Source organism: Schistocerca gregaria, chromosome 10, assembly GCF_023897955.1.
Source record: "Schistocerca gregaria isolate iqSchGreg1 chromosome 10, iqSchGreg1.2, whole genome shotgun sequence".
Taxonomy (NCBI): Eukaryota; Metazoa; Arthropoda; class Insecta; order Orthoptera; family Acrididae; genus Schistocerca; species Schistocerca gregaria.
Genome location: NC_064929.1, coordinates 91,370,841 through 91,389,976, shown reverse-complemented (window position 1 = coordinate 91,389,976; position 19,136 = coordinate 91,370,841). Strand labels below are relative to the sequence as shown.

The window sequence follows — 19,136 nt, the reverse complement described above, 5'->3', positions numbered from 1 at the left end:
CAAGAGTGCCTGAAACCGACAGTGTACTTCTTTGCAAGAAAGATGGACGACAGGAGTGATGCAAATAATTGTCAAAGTATTTCACACATGACCTCATTTTCTAAAATTTTGAGAAAATGGTGTACTATAGAAAAGTGCTCCATCTTTGTATTAATAACATAATAGTTCAACTGATAATATTGTCTATACATTCGACTATCAGATTCTACGAGTATAAAATAACAAAGAGAAACACCAGTCAGTATTTTCCACGATCTATCTGAGGTGTGTGTTTGTGCAAATCACATTTTATTACAAAACTGAGGGTTTTTTTTTTTTTTTTTTTTTTTTTGGAATCAACAGTACAGCTGTTGACATTCACTCATGACATACTTAATAAAACTATTGCTGGAAGTTGGACTACATAATTAATGAGGAGTAGATAAGAATTTTTTTTTTCTAACTAGGGGAAAATGAATGGTGTTACACAGTGTTAAATATCCAGTACTCTGTTCTTAATGTATGTTCAAAATCTACTATCAAATATAGACTGGCAGAATTTGTTCTACGTTGCTCGAGGCTTTCCCAATAGACTACATGTAGATATGATTCTCGGACAGGATTTCAGATGTCATTTCCACAGCGACATCCTACATTTTGCCCCAGGACGACATCTACAACCACTCTTCCAGGAAATCATCAGGAGCAGATCATGAAACAAGTGAATAAGTTTGATAAACTTCAGAATGAGAAGACTGTTGGTTGGTTTAAAAGAGGGGGGAAGGGAGCAAACTACGAGGTCATCAGTCACTTGTTCCGAAGAAAACAATGCCACAAGGGTGAGAATAAGCAAATGAGATTTACAACACATAACAGAATGAAAGGAAAAACCACAAACAACTACTGAAGGGCAACAAACACTTAAACGCACAAAAGGGGGGCAAGAAACCACAAAGATGCAAGAAACAGGTAGAAGAGTTTAAAACAAGAAAGCAGGTTACCACGACTGGCTGACCATGAGGATAAAAAGGAAAAGCCAGCCACTCTGCAACAAGTTAAAACCTCCACTCTGAAACTAGGGTGGAGGACACACAGGGACAAAGGACATGTGCTAAAACTTAGAACAAATGATAAAACTCACCCTCAAGAATGAAACATAAAACTAAAGCTGCCGTTGAGGCACTGTCGCCCAACACCAAAGGCAGGGTGCTGGGAAAGTTACAATTCCGCCGCAGAGCGGCTAAAAGTGGGCAATCTAGCGAGAGATGGATGACCGTCATTTTTGAGCTACAGCAACACTGAGGTGGGTTCTCGTGGCAGAGGAAGTGATCACATATCAGTCACATATGGCCGATGCAGAGCCGACAGTAAACCACAGAGTCCCTACAAGAGGCGTGCACAGAGGTCTTCCACACATTCGTAGTTTCCTTAATGGCACACAGCTTGTTGTGTGTACTGAAGTTATGCCGTCCCGACTCCCAAAGACAGAAAACCTTGCGGCGTAATACTGAATGCAGGTCAGTTACAGAGAAGCCGAGTTCCACAAGCGGTTTCTGCGTAGCCCGTTTGGCCAGCCTGTCGGCAAGTTCGTTGCCTGGGATTCCGGTGTGACCTGGTGTCCAGACTAACACCACCGAATGACTGGACTATTCCAGGGCATACACAGACTCCTGGATGGATGCTACCAAAGGATGGTGAGGGCAGCACTGGTCAATAGCTTGTAGGCTGCTCAAGTAATGAGTACACAGGAGAAATGGATTGCCGGGACACGAGTGGATGTGCTCAAGAGCACGAGCTGTGGCCGCCAGCTCTGCAGTGAAAACACTGCAGTCGTCTAGTAAGGGGTGCTGTCCTATATGTCTTCCACAAACATAGGCAAAGCCAACACGACTGTCAGCCATCGAGCCATCGCTGTAAACCACCTCGTGGCCACGGTACATGTCCAGAATCGAGTGGAAGTGAAAGCGGAGAGCAGCACGGTTAACGGAGTCCTTAGGGCCGTACGAAACGTCCGGGCGAAGCCGCAGCCTAGGTGTACACCGCGGAGGTGTTCACGAATGAACCTCGAGTATAGGTGGTAAAGGCAAGGACTCCAATTCGGAGAGAAGGGATAGCACACGAACTGACCTGGGCCGCCGAAGAGGGAGATGAACTGCCGTGGGTAGGAAAAGGAGACAGTAATTCGATGTGCAGGAGAACTACAAATGTATGCAACGTAATTGGAGAGCAACTGCACGTGCCTAGCCTGCAACTGCAACGGAGAGACTCCGGTCTCCACCAGGACGCTGGTCACCAGACTCTCCCTAACACCTCCTGTTGCTAGACGAATGCCACTGTGTCGGGTAAACACAACGTTGAGGGTGCCGTAGTCAAGGCGGGATTGAACAAGGGCTCTGTAGAGCTGCACCAGCGTAGAGCGAACTGCATCCCAGTCTTTGTAACTCGGGCAGCGGAGGGCACTGAGGTGCTGCCAGCACTTCCGCTTAAGCTGACGAAGGTGAGGAAGCCGAGTCAATCGGACGTCGAAAACGAGTCCTAAGAATTGATATGTCTACACTATAGTGAGTGGATCGTCATTAAGGTAAACTTATGGTCCTGGATGAACGGTACGACACTGACAGAAGTGCGTAACGTATGACTTTGCGGCCAAAAATTGGCAAACTGTGGGCTAGAGCCCACGACTACACCTTGTGGATTGCTCCCTGTAGGTGCCGCTCAGCAACACCGGTAATGGAGAACCAGTACGAAATGCAGAAGTCGTCTGCATACAGAGAAGGTGAGACAGCTGCTGCTAGACTATTAATGGCCACTAAAAATAGAGATACACTCGGTACAGAGCCCTGGGGGATCCTATTCTCCTAGATATGGGAGGAACTGTGGGAGGCATCAACTCGGACATGGAAAGTACGGAACGACACGAAATTTTGAATAAAAAAATCAGGAGCAGGCCGAGGAGACCAGACTCGTGTAATGTGACAAGGATATGATGTCACCACATCATTTCATACACTTTTCGTAAATCAAAAACGATGGCACCAACCGGTTGCCATCTGGAAAAGGCTGTTCAGATGGCAGACTCGAGACACACAAGATTATCAGTGGTAGAGCGGCCCTGGCAGAAGCCACCCTGACACAGAACCAGTAGGCCACGTGACTCCAGGATCCAATCCAAGCACCGACACAACATACGTTCCAGCAGCTTATAAAGAATGTTGGTGAGGCTGATGGGCCAATAGCTATCCACATCAAGTGGGTTTTTACCAGATTTAAGCACCGGAATGCTGGTGCTATCCCACCACTGCGATGGAAAGATGCCATCGCACCAGATCCGGTTGAAGATGATGAGATGATGCTTATAGTCAGATGAGAGATGAATAATCATCTGACTGTGGATCTGGCTCAGGAGCTGCGTCGGGTCAATGTGCAAGGACACTGAGGAGCTCCCACTCTGTAAATGGGGCATTACAGGGTTCACTGTGGCGTGTAGCGAACAAGACGACATTCCTTTCCATCTGCCGTTTGGGGGTGCGAAAGGCTGGGGGGGTAGTTCGATGCAGACTCGAGCACAGTGCTCAGCAAAGTGTTTGCGTCGGTAGATAACACACCTTTATGTTAATGCCAGGGACACCTGTTGGGGTTTGCTACCAAAAAAGACGTCTGATCTTCATTCAGACTTGGGAAGGTGACATATGGCACCCAATGGTCGAGACGTACGGGATGTGACGAACGTCAACAATCTCGACATGTGATGCTGTGAAGTACAGCGGGAAGGCATATGGCCGAACTTCCAGCACTTAAAGCACCGCAGGTGAGGGATATATGGATTGACATCACAGCGGTAGACCGTCACCTCAACCTTCTCGGGTAAGGCCAAAATGAAGGCACTGGTGGCAACCCTATTATCCCTTGGACCCCAATGGATACGCCGCACGAAACACCTCGCCGTTCTAAATTTGTGAGCAGCTCATCATCAGACTGCAAAAGAAGATCCCTGTGGAAGATATGAGATGAAATCCAAAATTTTCGGGGCTGGTGCTGCCATCTGGAAAGTAGGAGTAGTAGATCTTTGCACCACTTGGTGGAGAGAGCTGCATATCTGATGAGTCAGTGTGTGGAGTGGCATTCAGCTGGGAGGACGTGTCGTGTGTCCACAGTGATTTCCGTAATACTCCGTGTTTGGTGTGTGGCGATTTTACGATGGATCTGTGAACAGAACAGCACGTGTGTATCAAACTCCGTGCAAATCTCGAAAAAAGTGCTACGGGGAACTGGTTTTACGGTTATGACCCAGAGACATAGCAACAGTCATCCCAGTGGAAGAGCCCAGGCTCTCCAAGAGCCAAAATGTGGGGCAGGTGAAGACTAAAGTGAAGAGCATTATCATCGTTTTCGTTGATACCAAGAGAATTGTGCACCAAGACATTTCGTGACGTGTGGCGACGACAGCCCGAACTTTGGCGTAAAGAGAACTGGCTCCTACATCACGACAAGGCGTCCTGTCACATGTCCCTGCCCACCAGGACCTTTTTGGCAAAAAACAACATGGCGGTTGTACCCCACCCACCGTATCGCCAGATCTGGCACCTTGCGACTTCGCGCTATTCCCAAAACTGAAACTCAGGTTGAAAGGCCGTCGGTTTGACACTCTAGAGAGGATTCGAGAAGCGTGGATGGGAACTACTTCGAGGGTGACGGTGACCATTAGTCCAAAGGTAGGGTTTTCAACAGATGGCAGCACCACTCATGAATTTTTTGGATAGCACCTCATAATACCCAGGACCATATTTAAGCTCTTATGTGGCATGATGGTAACAGAAACATCCCTCAACTTGTTACAAGCGAGCAAAATCAGAGCCTGGGCAGAGGATGCCATTTTTATCAAGGCTGACCCAGATCACATTTTGGACAAGCCCTCCACCTCCACAAACTTATCCTCTAAATGCTCTACAAAAAAACTGTCGCTTCATCAAAACAATGCAGTCTCCATCACTTCTCGTACATACGAGGTACTGGGGTGAATAAGGTTCACTGCCATCCTTAGCCTGGCATTCTTCCCACGGTGCGAGCAGGGAGGGGAATGATTTTGGGTCATACTTTCCTTCATTGTACTGAGACTCGGAATGCTTAGAAACTGCTGGTGTTTGATCACCAGCAAGTGATGACGTGGTATGCTTCGTCGCGCGTCATCCACCCTGATGCCACCTACTCTGACCAGGGGCGCTCCCCACGAGTGTGGTGCCACCCAGCTGCAGCAAAGTCTCGATGCCCCAGGATGACGGGCATCTACTCCACGACATACGTGGGAAGTTAATGGCACAGGCACCTGCAGAGCGATCCCTGTGTTGTCAGGGCACTACAGCCAACAGGGTACGTGGCAGCCCCGCCACAATGGACTGGCTACTGTGCCAGATACAAGGTGCAAAGAAGACCACGGTCACCGTTGGCACTAAAAGCAACACTGCACAGTGCACGGTGGAAAAAGCACCCAGGAAGGCATCCTCACCCAAGAGGTGGAAATAAGCTGGATTGCAGTGCAACGAAAAGAAAGTGGGCTAAAGATCTCTAGGCATGGTGGACAAAATGCTCCATGTAAGGCACCCTTCCCCAATGAGCTCGCTCTTTGGGAAAATTTTGAAAAATGGAGGTCAAACCCTACACAAGACCACCACATAAAGTACGAAACGTGTGAGACTCCTTTGAGTCACCTCTTACGATAGGCAGAAATACCTCTGGCCATTCTAATCCCCAGACCCGCAAGGGGGTCAATAAGAAGAGTGTACTGCCGTGTGTACTTATCTCCGCAAAGGTTACACACTTTATAAAATCTGCAACCTCCAACAGTATTAAAACTGTGCTGTCCGTGCAATGATGAGAGAGAGAATTCACCGCACTCGGTGGTAATTGGACTTTACATCCTGGGATCTACTGGTGCTTCATCTGGAGATTTCATCGTGACTATCAGAAGATTCCCGGATGTGTGTTATAGCGCTACTTGGGCATTCTGCGAAAGTGACAACATGGCACGTGAAATCACTATTGAGACTTTTTTTCCACAAGAAGATAAGTTAGAAGCCAAACCTCTGCCCAGTGTGGCAGTTTCAGTCTCGGAGAAGGGACTTAACTTCGCACCCGTCCTGAGAACACCACCCATTCTGGTTATTACTAGCTCTCACGAATACGGAATCCTGTGATGCTGTTGAGGAAATCGGGCAGCAGACTCGCTACGCTCCGACACGGGGACCCGCACCCACAAATAATACCTAGGCAACAGAGAGGTTTGCCCTTCAATCTCTATGTCGGGATCAAAATATTATAATGTTACTGGCAGATAAAGGTATCACAATTTTCCTCTCCGGACCAATGTCCTTTAGCAAGTTGTAGCAGTTATCGGACGACTCTGCATATCGCCTTAAATGAGCACCCCACAACCAAAATTTAAAGAAGAACTTCGGAGCTTCTCGAGAACAGCACGACTTATAAAGCTGTGACCAAGAGGCTAGGTACAAAGGTACCTGTTCCTCCCAAACTATACAAATTGTCTAGGATTCATAAGGATATTGTGTCTCAACCAATAGCTAGTAATATTGGGGTGTCAACATACAACTCTGTTAAATGCCTAGAAGCATAACTGAGCCCTTTAGTAAGAAAATGTGAGTAACAAATTTGCAACTCAGAAGATTTTGTCAACCGGCTCAAGAACTTGCAACTTGCACAATCGTATATTCTCGTTCATTTTGACACAGTTATAATTTTCACTGGAGTGCCTTTTTGAGAATTACTGTCACTGGCAGAAGCTGGAAGTGGAGCTTGTCAATTTGTTTAAGGACCGGCTCACCTCAACTTAATTTTTATTCGACGAGCAATGCTTTAAACCGACTGATGGTGTCGCAACGGATAGTCCATTGTCACCCATTGCAGCCACTCTTTTCGTGGAAGATTCTGAGGAGAGAGCACTCCAGTTGATGGAGTCGAAACATTCACACTTTCGTAATATGGCCCCGTGGCACTGCAACATTGGATTCGTTTTTGCAACACCTGAATTCTGTTCAGTTGAAAATCAACTTTATGACGGAGATAAAAAAAATTGTGAACTACCATTCCCAGTCACGACAGTGTGGAGAAAAAGAGGACGGTACTCTGGGTCACGCTGTGAACCGTACCTCCACATAAGGACTTATATTCACAGACCACCAGCTGGCACCATCCTGCACAATGAAGTGGCACGCTTAGTACGTTGGTCGACAGAGCACAAGCCACATCGTATTCAGACAGCTTATCTGATGAGCTGTGCCACAAATATTCCAAACAGGAGATTCACTGTGGCTTACAACTGGCATATGTTAGACAAAGAGGAACTGGAAGAAAGTGAAGAATAAAAGAACGGTTGTCTCGCCATACATTGGTGCTGTTTCTCCTAAAATAGGAAGATTACAAAAGAAACAAATGTTAAACATCTCTCCCATCCACCAACAAAACTTAGGACTCTTTTAGTTTCAGTGAAAGAATTTTAGGTTAAATTGTGTGACCACCTTCTCTTCAGCGTGAAACCACACCAGTGCCCACGTGTCAGTCTCTCTACCAATAGGTGCACCACTGCACCCGCAGTTATGTGGTGCCACTTTATGTGTAAGGCAAAGGTAGACGCACTGACCAGATTTCACGTGAATGAACCTCACAATACAATCCTTTATGTGTTGCTCCCGCTGGGATAAGGAGGACACGATTACATTAATAACAGCGAGAACAGAGACGTCTGTTCATTTTAGCAGCACTCCATATTTATAAATGGAACAGGAAGAAGCCCTAATAACTGGAACAACAGGAAGTACTTTCCACCATGCACTTTACAGTGGTTTTCAGAGTGCAGATGTGATATTTACTGGTATAACAACCAACCTGCTGTCTATCAGAATGAACAGCCACTGCCAAACTGTGACTGACAACAGGGTCGATCACTCAGAGGCACAATATGCAGTCGAGAGCAACCGCAGCTGAGCACAATGCGCAAGAGCTCAATGTCTGCTGCACAGCCCGAGCCCTCTCTACCCACCCCTCCACCTTCTCTGGACTATGAAGGTGGAAGTTATCCTTACAACACATCCTTTATACCCATAACCCTCCTAGCATCAGTCTTCATGAACCCACTGTCCCCATACTCTCTACTCAACAGTTTCCCTTCCTCTGTCCTGTCACCTCCTCCCAATCCATGTCATATCCATTGTGCACCACACCTCACTAGCTCATATACCCATACATCACATGTCCGGCCCAGACATGTACCAACCAACCGTCCCGCTTCCCTAGCCAGCAAACCAGCTGCGTCCTTTGGAGCAACTACCACCACCCCACCTGACACAAACCAATCTACCAGATGAAATGCATACCAGCCATTTTATGTCCAGCTGACACAATGTATGGACACAGAGTGAGTGAGTGTGTGTGTGTGTGTGTGTGTGAAGAGGAGAGGGGCGCACTCTAGCTTGACAAAGGATTTATTCCAAAATCTAGCAAGTTTTCTTTTTCTTTTGTGTTTGTTTGTATGTGGTCTAGGGGTAATCAAAACGTCTTTGGTCCTGTGTTCGATCCCCGCCACTCACTAAATTTTGATAAATAATCAGCATTGACGGCCGAAGACTTGCGGCATAAGAAGTCAGCCTCATTCTGCCAACGGCCTTGTCAAAGAGGGCGGAGGTGCGGATAGAGGTTTAGGGCACTCTCTTGTCCTAAAGGTGGGAAATTGCCCCTAAAGGCGGAAGAATCAGCAATGATCAACGACATGAGGATGCAGAAGGCAATAGAAACCACTGCAATAAAGACACATAACGTGTATCCACAGGACATGTGGCCTGTAGTTGAAGAAGTGTCATGATGATCTCTCCATTGGCAAAAGATTCCGGAATAGTCCCCCATTCGGATCTCCGGGAGAGGACTGCCAAGGGGGAGATTACCATGAGAAAAAGATTCAATAATCAACGAAAGAATTATGTTCTACGAGTCGGGGGGTGGAATGTCAGAAGCTTGAACGTGGTAGGGAAACTAGAAAATCTGAAAAGGGAAATGCAAATGCTCAATCTAGATGTAGTAGGGGTCAGTGAAGTGAAGTGGAAGGAAGACAAGGATTTCTGGTCAGATGAGTATCGGGTAATATCAACAGCAGCAGAAAGTGGTACAACAGGTGTAGGATTTGTTATGAATAGGAAGGTAGGGCAGAGGGTCTGTTACTGTGAACAGTTCAGTGACCGGGTTGTTCTAATCGGAATCGACAGCAGACCAACACCGACAACGATAGTTCAGGTATACATGCCGACGTCGCAAGCTGAAGATGAACAGATAGAGAAAGTGTACGAGGATATTGAAAGGGTAATGCAGTATGTAAAGGGGGACGATAATCTAATAGTCATGGGCGACTGTAATGCAGTTGTAGGGGAAGGAGTAGAAGAAAAGGTTAGAGGAGAATATGGGCTTGGGACAAGGAATGAAAGAGGAGAAAGACTAATTGAGTTCTGTAACAAGTTTCAGCTAGTAATAGCGAATACCCTGTTCAAGAATCACAAGAGGAGGTACACTTGGAAAAGGCCGGGAGATACGGGAAGATTTCAATTAGATTACATCATGGTCAGACAGAGATTCCGAAATCAGATACTGGATTGTAAGGCGTACCCAGGAGCAGATATAGACTCAGATCACAATATAGTAATGATGAAGAGTAGGCAGAAGTTCAAGACATTAGTCAGGAAGAATCAATAGGCAAAGAAGTGGGATACGGAAGTTCTAAGGAATGACGAGATACGTTTGAAGTTCTCTAACGCTATAGATACAGCAATAAGTAATAGCGCAATAGGCAGTACAGTTGAAGAGGTATGGACATCTCTAAAAAGGGCCATCACAGAAGTTGGGAAGGAAAACATAGGTACAAAGAAGGAAGTACAAACATGTTCCGAGAAAATCAGGAATACAGAAATACAAGTCGCTGAGGAATGAAATAAATACGAAATGCAGGGAAGCTAACACGAAACGGCTGCAGGAAAAATGTAAAGACATCGAAAAAGATATGATTGTCGGAAGGACAGACTCAGCATACAGGAAAGTCAAAACAACCTTTGGTGACATTAAAAGCAACGGTGGTAACATTAAGAGTGCAATGGGAATTCCACTGTTAAATGCAGAGGAGAGAGCAGATAGGTGGAAAGAATACACTGAAAGCCTCTATGAGGGTGAAGATTTGTCTGATGTGATAGAAGAAGAAACAGGAGTCGATTTAGAAGAGATAGGGGATCCAGTATTAGAATCGGAATTTAAAAGAGCTTTGGAGGACTTACGATCAAATGAGGCAAAAGGGATAGAGAACATTCCATCAGAATTTCTAAAATCATTAGGGGAAGTGGCAACAAAACGACTATTCATGTTGGTGTGTAGAATATATGAGTCTGGCGACATACCATCTGACTTTCGGAAAAGCATCATCCACACAATTCTGAAGACGGCAAGAGCTGACAAGTGCGAGAATTATCGCACAATCAGCTTAACAACTCATGCATCGAAGCTGCTTACAAGAATAATATACAGAAGAATGGAAAAGAAAATTGAGAATGCGCTAGGTGACGATCAGTTTGGCTTTAGGAAAAGTAAAGGCACGAGAGAGGCAATTCTGACGTTACGGCTAATAATGGAAGCAAGGCTAAAGAAAAATTAAGACACGTTCATAGGATTTGTCAACCTGGAAAAAGCGTTCGACAATATAAAATGGTGCAAGCTGTTCAAGATTCTGAAAAAAGTTGGCGTAAGCTATAGGGAGAGATGGGTCATATATAATATGTACAACAACCAAGAGGGAATAGTAAGAGTGGACTATCAAGAACAAAGTGCTCGTATTAAGAAGGGAGTAAGACACGGCTGTAGCCTTTCGCCCCTACTCTTCAATCTGTACATCGAGGAAGCAATGATGGAAATAAAAGAAAGGTTCAGGAATGGAATTAAAATACAAGGTGAAAGGATATCAATGATACGATTCGCTGATGACATTGCTATCCTGAGTGAAAGCGAAGAAGAATTAAATGACCTGCTGAACGGAATGAACAGTCTAATGAGTACACAGTACGGTTTGAGAGTAAATCGGAGAAAGACGAAGGTAATGAGAAGTAGTAGAAATGAGAACAGCGAGAAACTTAACATCAGGATTGATGGTCACGAAGTCAGTGAAGTTAAGGAATTCTGCTACCTAGGCAGTACAATAACCAATGACGGACGGAGCAAGGAGGACATCAAAAGCAAACTCGCTATGGCAAAAAAGGCATTTCTGGCCAAGAGAAGTCTACTAATATCAAATACCGGCCTTAATTTGAGGAAGAAATTTCTGAGGATGTACGTCTGGAGTACAGCATTGTATGGTAGTGAAACATGGACTGTGGGAAAATCAGAACAGAAGAGAATCTAAGCATTTGAGATGTGGTGCTATAGACGAATATTGAAAATTAGATGGACTGATAAGGTAAGGAATGAGGAGGTTCTACGCAGAATCAGAGAGGAAAGGAATATGTGGAAAACACTGATAAGGAGAAGGGACAGAATGATAGGACACCTGCTAAGACATGAGGGAATGACTTCCATGGTACAAGTGGGAGCTGTAGAGGGCAAAAACTGTAGAGGAAGACAGAGATTGGAATACGTCAAGCAAATAATTGAGGACGTAGGTTGCAAGTGCTACTCTGAGATGAAGAGGTTACCACAGGAAAGGAATTCGTGGCGCGCTGCATCAAACCAGTCAGTAGACTGATGACCAAAAGAGATGTCGACAATACAATGCTTCTGCTATTCTGTGAGAGATTCCTAAATCATTTAAATCCTAAGGGAGGTTGACAACAGCAAATTGTATATGAAAGCTTTTATAAAATTTTAAAATCTTGGTCTGCTAGCAATTTGCATCTACAAATATATTGGCTTCCTGGTGTACCTTCAATATCGAATAGTAATAATATGGATATATATGGAAATAGCACTACAACAATTCAAACTTTTATGTAGTGCTTTGCATAAAAAAACCAACTGAAAATGGCAAATGTACTTTGAATCAAGCAACTACAGCACTGATAGACTTATGAATCACAATCAATAAATTAAATATAATTGGGATTAGTTGTCGTAGATTCGTGGCATTGTGTTAACGATGTTCACCGTGTTAATGGCGAAGATACGAGCCTTAAAACAATCACGTCACTAACAACACAAAAAACATTAGCAAAATGAAATCCAACGAACTAGTGACACCTCCACAGGGATAGGTGCATTTTGGACTGGGAATTTTCTTTTTATTGACATCTTCAAACACATTAAAAACCTGATTTAGGTCAGGGATGTAAATTTAACTACAGAACACACAATGTATACAACAAAAATATTGCTGTTATATTTTCTTTCGCATCACATTCCAACTAGTACATTTAAATGAGAAATAAAAGATTTATTAACAATCCACAGTGTTACTTCCTGCCAGATTCAAACTGTGTGCTGGACCGAGACTCGAACTCGGGACCTTTGCATTTCGCAGGCAAGTGCTCTAGCGTCTGAGCTACCCAAGCATGACTCACACCCTGTCAAGCTGTGAGGACGGGGCGTGAGTCGGGCTTGGGTAGCTCAGGTGGTAGAATGTTTGACAGCGAAAGGTAAAGGTCTCGAGTTTGAGTCTCGGTCCGGCACACAGTCTTAATCTGCCAGGAAGTTTCATATCAGCACACACTCTGCTGTAGTGTGAAAATTTCATTACAGAAACATTCCCCAGGCTGTGGCTAAGCCATGTCTCCGCAATATCCTTTCTTCCAGGAGTGCTAGTTCTGCAAGGTTCGCAAGAGAGCTTCTGTGAAGTTTGGAAGGTAGGAGACGAGGTACTGGCGGAAGTAAAGCTGCGAGGACGGGCCACGAGTCATTCTTGGGTAGCTCAGTTCGTAGAGCACTTGCCCGCGAAAGGCAAAAGTCGCGAGTTCGAGTCTCGGTTGGGCACACAGTTTTAATCTGCCAGGAAGTTTCATATCAGCACACACTCTGCTGTAGAGTGAAAATTTCATTCTAGAATCCACAGTGTGTATGGAATTAATGAACATTTAGAATATTGCTCAAATCTGTAGGTTCTGCCTCAATCGTCGTTCTCAGCAATTTAGTTTTATCTAGGAATGCTTTGATGATTGTAGAGATCTTTTACTAATTTACTCACGTTAATGAACCATGGACCTTGCCATTGGTGGGAGGCTTGCGTGCCTCAGCAATACAGATGGCCGTACCATAGGTGCAATCACAACGGAGGGGTATCTGTTGAGAGGCCAGACAGACATGTGGTTCCTGAAGAGGGGCAGCAGCCTGTTCAGTAGTTGCAGGGACAACAGTCTGAATGATTGACTGATCTGGCCTTTTAACAATAACCAAAACGGCCTTGCTGTGCTGGTACTGCGAACAGCTGAAAGCAAGGGGAAACTACGGCCGTAATTTTTCCCGAGGGCATGCAACTTTACTGTATGGTTAAATGATGATGGCATCCTCTTGGGTAAAATATTCTGAAGGTAAAATAGTCCCCCATTCAGATCTCCTTATCTTAGAAAGAAAGATTAAGGAGAGGTAAACCTACGTTTCTTGCATTTGTAGACTCTGAGAAAGCTTTTGACAATGTTGACTGGAATATTCTCTTTCAAATTCTAAAGGTGGCAGGGGTAAAATACAGGGAGCGAAAGACTATTTACAATTTTTACAGAAACCAGATGGCAATTATAAAAGTCGAGGGACATGAAAGGGAAGTAGTGGTTGGGAATGGTGTGGGAGAGGGTTGTAGCCTATCCCCAATGTTATTCAATCTGTATATTGAGCAAGCAGTAAAGGAAACAAAAGAAAAATTCGGAGTAGGTATTAAAATCCATGGAGGAGAAATAAAAACTTTGAAGTTCGCCGATGACATAGTAATTCTCTCGGAGACAGCAAAGGACTTGGAAGAGCAGTTGAACGGAATGGACAGTGTCTTGTAAGGAGGATATAAGATGAACATCAACAAAAGCCAAACGAGGATAATGGAATGTAGTCGAATTAAGTTGGGTGATGCTGAGGGAATTAGATTAGGAAGTGAGTCACTTAAAGTAGTAAAGGAGTTTTGATATTTGGGGAGCAAAATAACTGATGATGGAGGAAGTAGAGAAGATATAAAATGTAGACTGGCAATGGCAAGGAAAGCGTTTCTGAAGAAGAGAAATTTGTTAACATCGAGTTTAGATTTAAATGTCAGTAAGAAATGTATGGAAGTGAAACATGGACGATAAATAGTTTGGACAAGAAGAGAATATAAGCTTTCGAGATGTGGTGCTACAAAAGAATGCTGAATATTAGATGGGTAGATTACACAACTAATGAGGAGGTATCGAATAGAATTGGGGAGAAGAGGAGTTGGTGGCACAACTTGACGAGAAGAAGGGACCGGTTAGTAGGACATGTTCTGAGGCATCAAGGGATCACCAATTTAGCATTGGAGGGCAGTGTGGAGGGTAAAAATCGTAGAGGGAGACCAAGGGATGAATACACTAAGCAGATTCAGAAGGATGTAGGTTGCAGTAGGTACTGGGAGATAAAGTAACTTGCACAGGATAGGGCAGCATGGAGAGCTGCATCAAACCAGTCTCAGGACTGAAGACCACAACAACAACAACAATTAATGAGTGTAGTTGCATCACTTGTGGCCATATAAGTAGACATAAAATCCTATTTTCTTACATACATGAAACTAGATTACTGCTCATTTTAGTAGAATCAATCAAGGTGTATCTTTAGTGTCTATATTTGTGTATGTAAAATTCTGTTTTCCTTGCACCTAATTTAAGTACAATATTGTTTATTACATAGTAACAACAATTTGCAGCAGGACCCTCAAACTGCACTGTTGGCATGATGGGAATCAGTATCCGCATGCTTGGTTTGGTTTAGCAACAAGCCCACTTTCATTTGGATGGGTTTATCAGTAAGCAAAATTGGCACATTTGGGGAACTGAGAACCCGCATTTTACAGTTGAGAAGTCTCTTCACCCTCAGCAGGTGACTGCTGTGTGCAATGTCCAGTCACAGAATAATTGGTGCGATATTCCTTGATGGCACGGTGATTATCAAGCAGTATGCGAGGGTTTTGGAAGATGATTTCATCCCCATTATCCAAAGTGACATTGATTTCGCCAAGATGTGGTTCATGCAAGACACAGCTCGACCCCATCAATGTAGGAGAGTATTTGATGTCCTGGAGGAGCACTTTGCAGACCGTATTCTGGCTCTCGGGTACCCACAGGCCTCTGACATCGGCATTGATTAGCCGCGATGTTCTCTGGATCTGAACACTTTCGACTCCTTCGTGTGGGGCTATATTAAAGAAAAGGTGTACAGCAATAATAATAATTCCTGAGCTGAAAACAGCCATTCAGAATGTTATCGGTAGCATCAATGTTCCAACACTTCAGCGGGTCATGCAGAATTTCGGTATTCATCGGCGCGCCACTCATGGCCAATGATGGCAGGCGTATCGAATGAGTCATAACCTAAATTTGAATATTTGTAGTGACATTTACATGTTGAATAAAGTGTGTGTGTGCACTGTAGTTTGTAAATAATTTATGTTTTCTTTTTTCTTTTCAAATAGTTCAATAACTGTCACCCTGTATCAATCTAGATGTTGTATGCAACTTATATTTACTACATGTTGACACATTTATATGTCAGGTTCTATACTGTCTTGCATTTTGAGAAGTCCTATATCAGGAACATGTTAAAATGGGTGCTGCATAAATAAATAAATAAAAATATATAAACATAACCTTGTCCTGGAAATACACTGCAGTTCAAAATCTTGTGGAAGATTAGGTTTTAGCATTCCATGTATGTCAATGTCACTCCGTGTAAGTCTGGATTGGGAAAAGATGGCACAGGAAATCAGGAATGTCCTCTCAAAGGAATCATCTTGTTGGGTTATTTCCTACAGTTCATTCTATCACTAAGCTAAAAAATGGATCGCCATTCCCACTATCTTTATGTAGGTTTAGTACACAACACTATCTAAGCCACCACTCACAAGAAATAGATGACATATTATAAACAAAATGTATAACTGAAAAACACAAACAAAAACACCCCAAGACACTTTCTACATAGTATATCGTCACATTTCAAAGAATACACCATATTTTTTCCATTGTTTACTAGACCCATATAATCTTATTTGTGCACTTGATAAACTATATTAATACTTCTCCTTTTTCTGAGCTCAACATTCCGTTAATGATTACTGAATGCATGCTCATTTCGGACTTGAAAAATGAAGCCACCGTTCAACACCTTCACTGAACATAACAACGGACATATGATATCCTAATGGTGTCAATATGACTAGTAATTATACTGCGAATAAATTAGAATATATACTAAACATTAGACAAATATTATTCATTTGGCCAGTCTATAGATACGTTGCTGAATGTCTGTGTAGTTGTATCAGTGCTAGTGTAGTTCTGTGTTTGACTAGCATCACTTTTGTAATTGTATTCTCTGAGTTCTATATACCTTCTATACTTTACTCTTGTAAATATTACTGATTGCTCAGTGCAAGTGAATGTACATGTGTTTGATCGCAATAACTTGATATACTGATTTGTTGAACTCTTAAAAATAACAGTGGCAGAAGATTTGTTAATTTAACTTCTTTAGTTGGTTGGTTGATATGGGGGAGGGGACCAAAGCAAGGTCATCAGTCCCATTGGATTAGGAGAGGACGGGGAAGGAAGTTGGCCATGCTCTTTGAAAGGAACCATCCCAGCATTTTCTTGAAGCAATTTAGGGAAACCATGGAAGAACTAAATCAAGATTGTCAGATGTGGGTTTGAACAGTCATCGTCTTGAGCGCCACGTCGCTTGGTAATTTTTTAAAGTAGTTGTATTCAGTTATATATATGTTCCTGATGAGGCACATAATGACTAGCTATAGTAAACCTTGTATGCTTTGTAAATTCTCTTAGTCACACAGATCTCAATGAATACAAAGCAATGGACCACATAGATATCCAATGCACTAAGTGAGTTTTCTGAAATACAGTATCCACTTTACAATTCTCAATAAATTCACATAGTAAGCAAACAATTCAGGAACCTATGTTAACAGTTACAGTAAGTTTTAAAATAATAGCATTTAACACCTGCTAAAATTTGCCCACTGTGATATTTGTACAGCCGAGTAAAGAAACCAACATATTAATAGCTGCTTCAGGTATCTGCATCACACAGAAATAGTCCTTCGAATTCATATAGTAATAGTTATTTTTTATCCGTAGCACAAATCTTATATACTGCACATTTTGCAAATTATTGCATTGAGCATGTAGACTACACTAATAGCAAGACGACAAAAAATTTCGGGTGGAAGCATGAATGTATTTAATACAGGCCAAAGCCATGCTATTTAATGAAATGAATCTAATGAGTTTCTTCCTGAGAGGGAGAGGGGGGGGGGGGTGGCGGTGGACTCCACACACAGTAAGTAAAATGAAGTTCATATGACCACACCATTATACAAACAGAATCCTTGCACATGAAAGTTTACTAGGATTACTACAAGCACTTAAATGCTAATTGTGTGTTATAATGAATGACAAGTGTGAAACAAAAAGAGTCATTATGTACTTAATTCTCACCTCCAAGGACAAAGCCAATGCTCGTAAACAAACAAGAGTTGTCCGCAGGAACTATTTTCCGCATAAGAATCCCTGGAAAGTCACTAATTGCATCCGTTACGTGAGGTCTCACTCTGTCGTTATCCAGTCTAGTTGCAGGAATTACATCGTTTCTTGAAATCACTTTCGGTTTTGCACCAGGTTTATTTTCAACTATTAAAACATCACCAGACGATATTCCGACGTTTCTTAAGTTCGCTTCGTTGTCTGATAAGTCTAGTGCTTTCGGAGGATAGCCACTCAGCACATGAAGGTTCATTTCTCCTATATTCGTCAACGAACAGAGCTTTGTCTTTAGATCACGTACAGTGCTTGCTGCTGTTAATCCTTCAACTACATTCTGACCCGACTTCGTTTTTAATTTCAAGACAAGTGAAGACATATTAAAAGGCAGTTCTGGACTACAACTTAAAAATAGGCCTGGTATCTATACGTATGTGATTATAGTGCACCACATTAAAAGTTCTGCAATGAGAAGACTTGCACTTTAAAAATTTAACACATAATCAACAAAAGTATGTCAGCCAGGACATATATATTCATTTGTAAACAATCACAGCCGTATCATCTGCTAGTTATACTGCGCCATGAAAGACTTTCAAGAGTGCCAATAACAGATCTGAAACAAACAGAATATTTTGATACGAGTGTTTGTCTGCCTGCCTAGAAATACAATATGAAGAAAACGATGTATCATAAACTTCTTCTTTTTCAATTATTCGTTGTAACAAATTGCTGACAGTAACTTTTAATTTTAAGATGTTGGCACCAAGTACGAGTAAAAGGTCAATGACATTTAAAGAGAATTAAATGTCAGTTTTGAAAGTTATCATTTTGGTATTTACGAGCTTGATATTTTTAAAAGGTTAATTTATAGATATTGCCCGATGAACAAGTACCTAGTGCACTTTTTGAAGTTTTATGTTCACAAAAAATTAAATTTATCACTACTCACATAGAATCTCTTTGCCTCGGATATTCTCTCGCCTCACAGAAGCGCGATGTTTAAAAGAAACTTTCGATCGTTCAAAGCGAAACACCGACGCAACAAATTGAGTGGATATCAGGTAGCCGTTCTGTTTTACAAATAGCTGTAAACAAATATCTTATTATGCTGTTCTGACTGATAGTCTCTCTTAACATCATCGCTGGCGGCAAAGGGATGATTTAACAAAACTGACTTTAAATGCGAATATTTCAATTTAGGCTTTACGGTGACTGTTATTGATATCGCTTGAAATTAGAAGTTTACGGTCACCCGTCAAAATTTATTTTATTTGCACTTTGCGTTTCAAATGTTTCAACCGCTGTGATACGGTGGCTTTTTACGAATTAATGACTTGTATGTATTGTGTGTACAATTTCGAATACTCTTCACTAAATGTACAATATGTTACAACATGAGTCTAGGATTTGATTTTTAAACTG

General features: G+C 42.7%; 1 protein-coding gene across 2 annotated transcripts in view; it reads right to left on the bottom strand.

Annotated features, from left to right (window-relative positions):
* LOC126293731 (ubiquitin thioesterase OTU1) overlaps window positions 1–18,797 on the bottom strand; it is a 34,866-nt gene extending 16,069 nt beyond the window's left edge. Inside the window, exons 1-2 of one of the 2 annotated variants that reach the window (XM_049987061.1) lie at window positions 18,664–18,797; window positions 17,670–18,327 (exon numbers count right to left, since the gene is read on the bottom strand). In XM_049987061.1, the coding sequence (XP_049843018.1) occupies window positions 17,670–18,090 (421 nt within the window). In that variant the 5' untranslated portion in view covers window positions 18,091–18,327; window positions 18,664–18,797. Of the gene's footprint in view, window positions 1–17,669 lie in introns of both variants that reach the window. The other variant, XM_049987060.1, reaches the window with a different exon arrangement.
* Window positions 18,798–19,136: the final 339 nt, after the last annotated feature.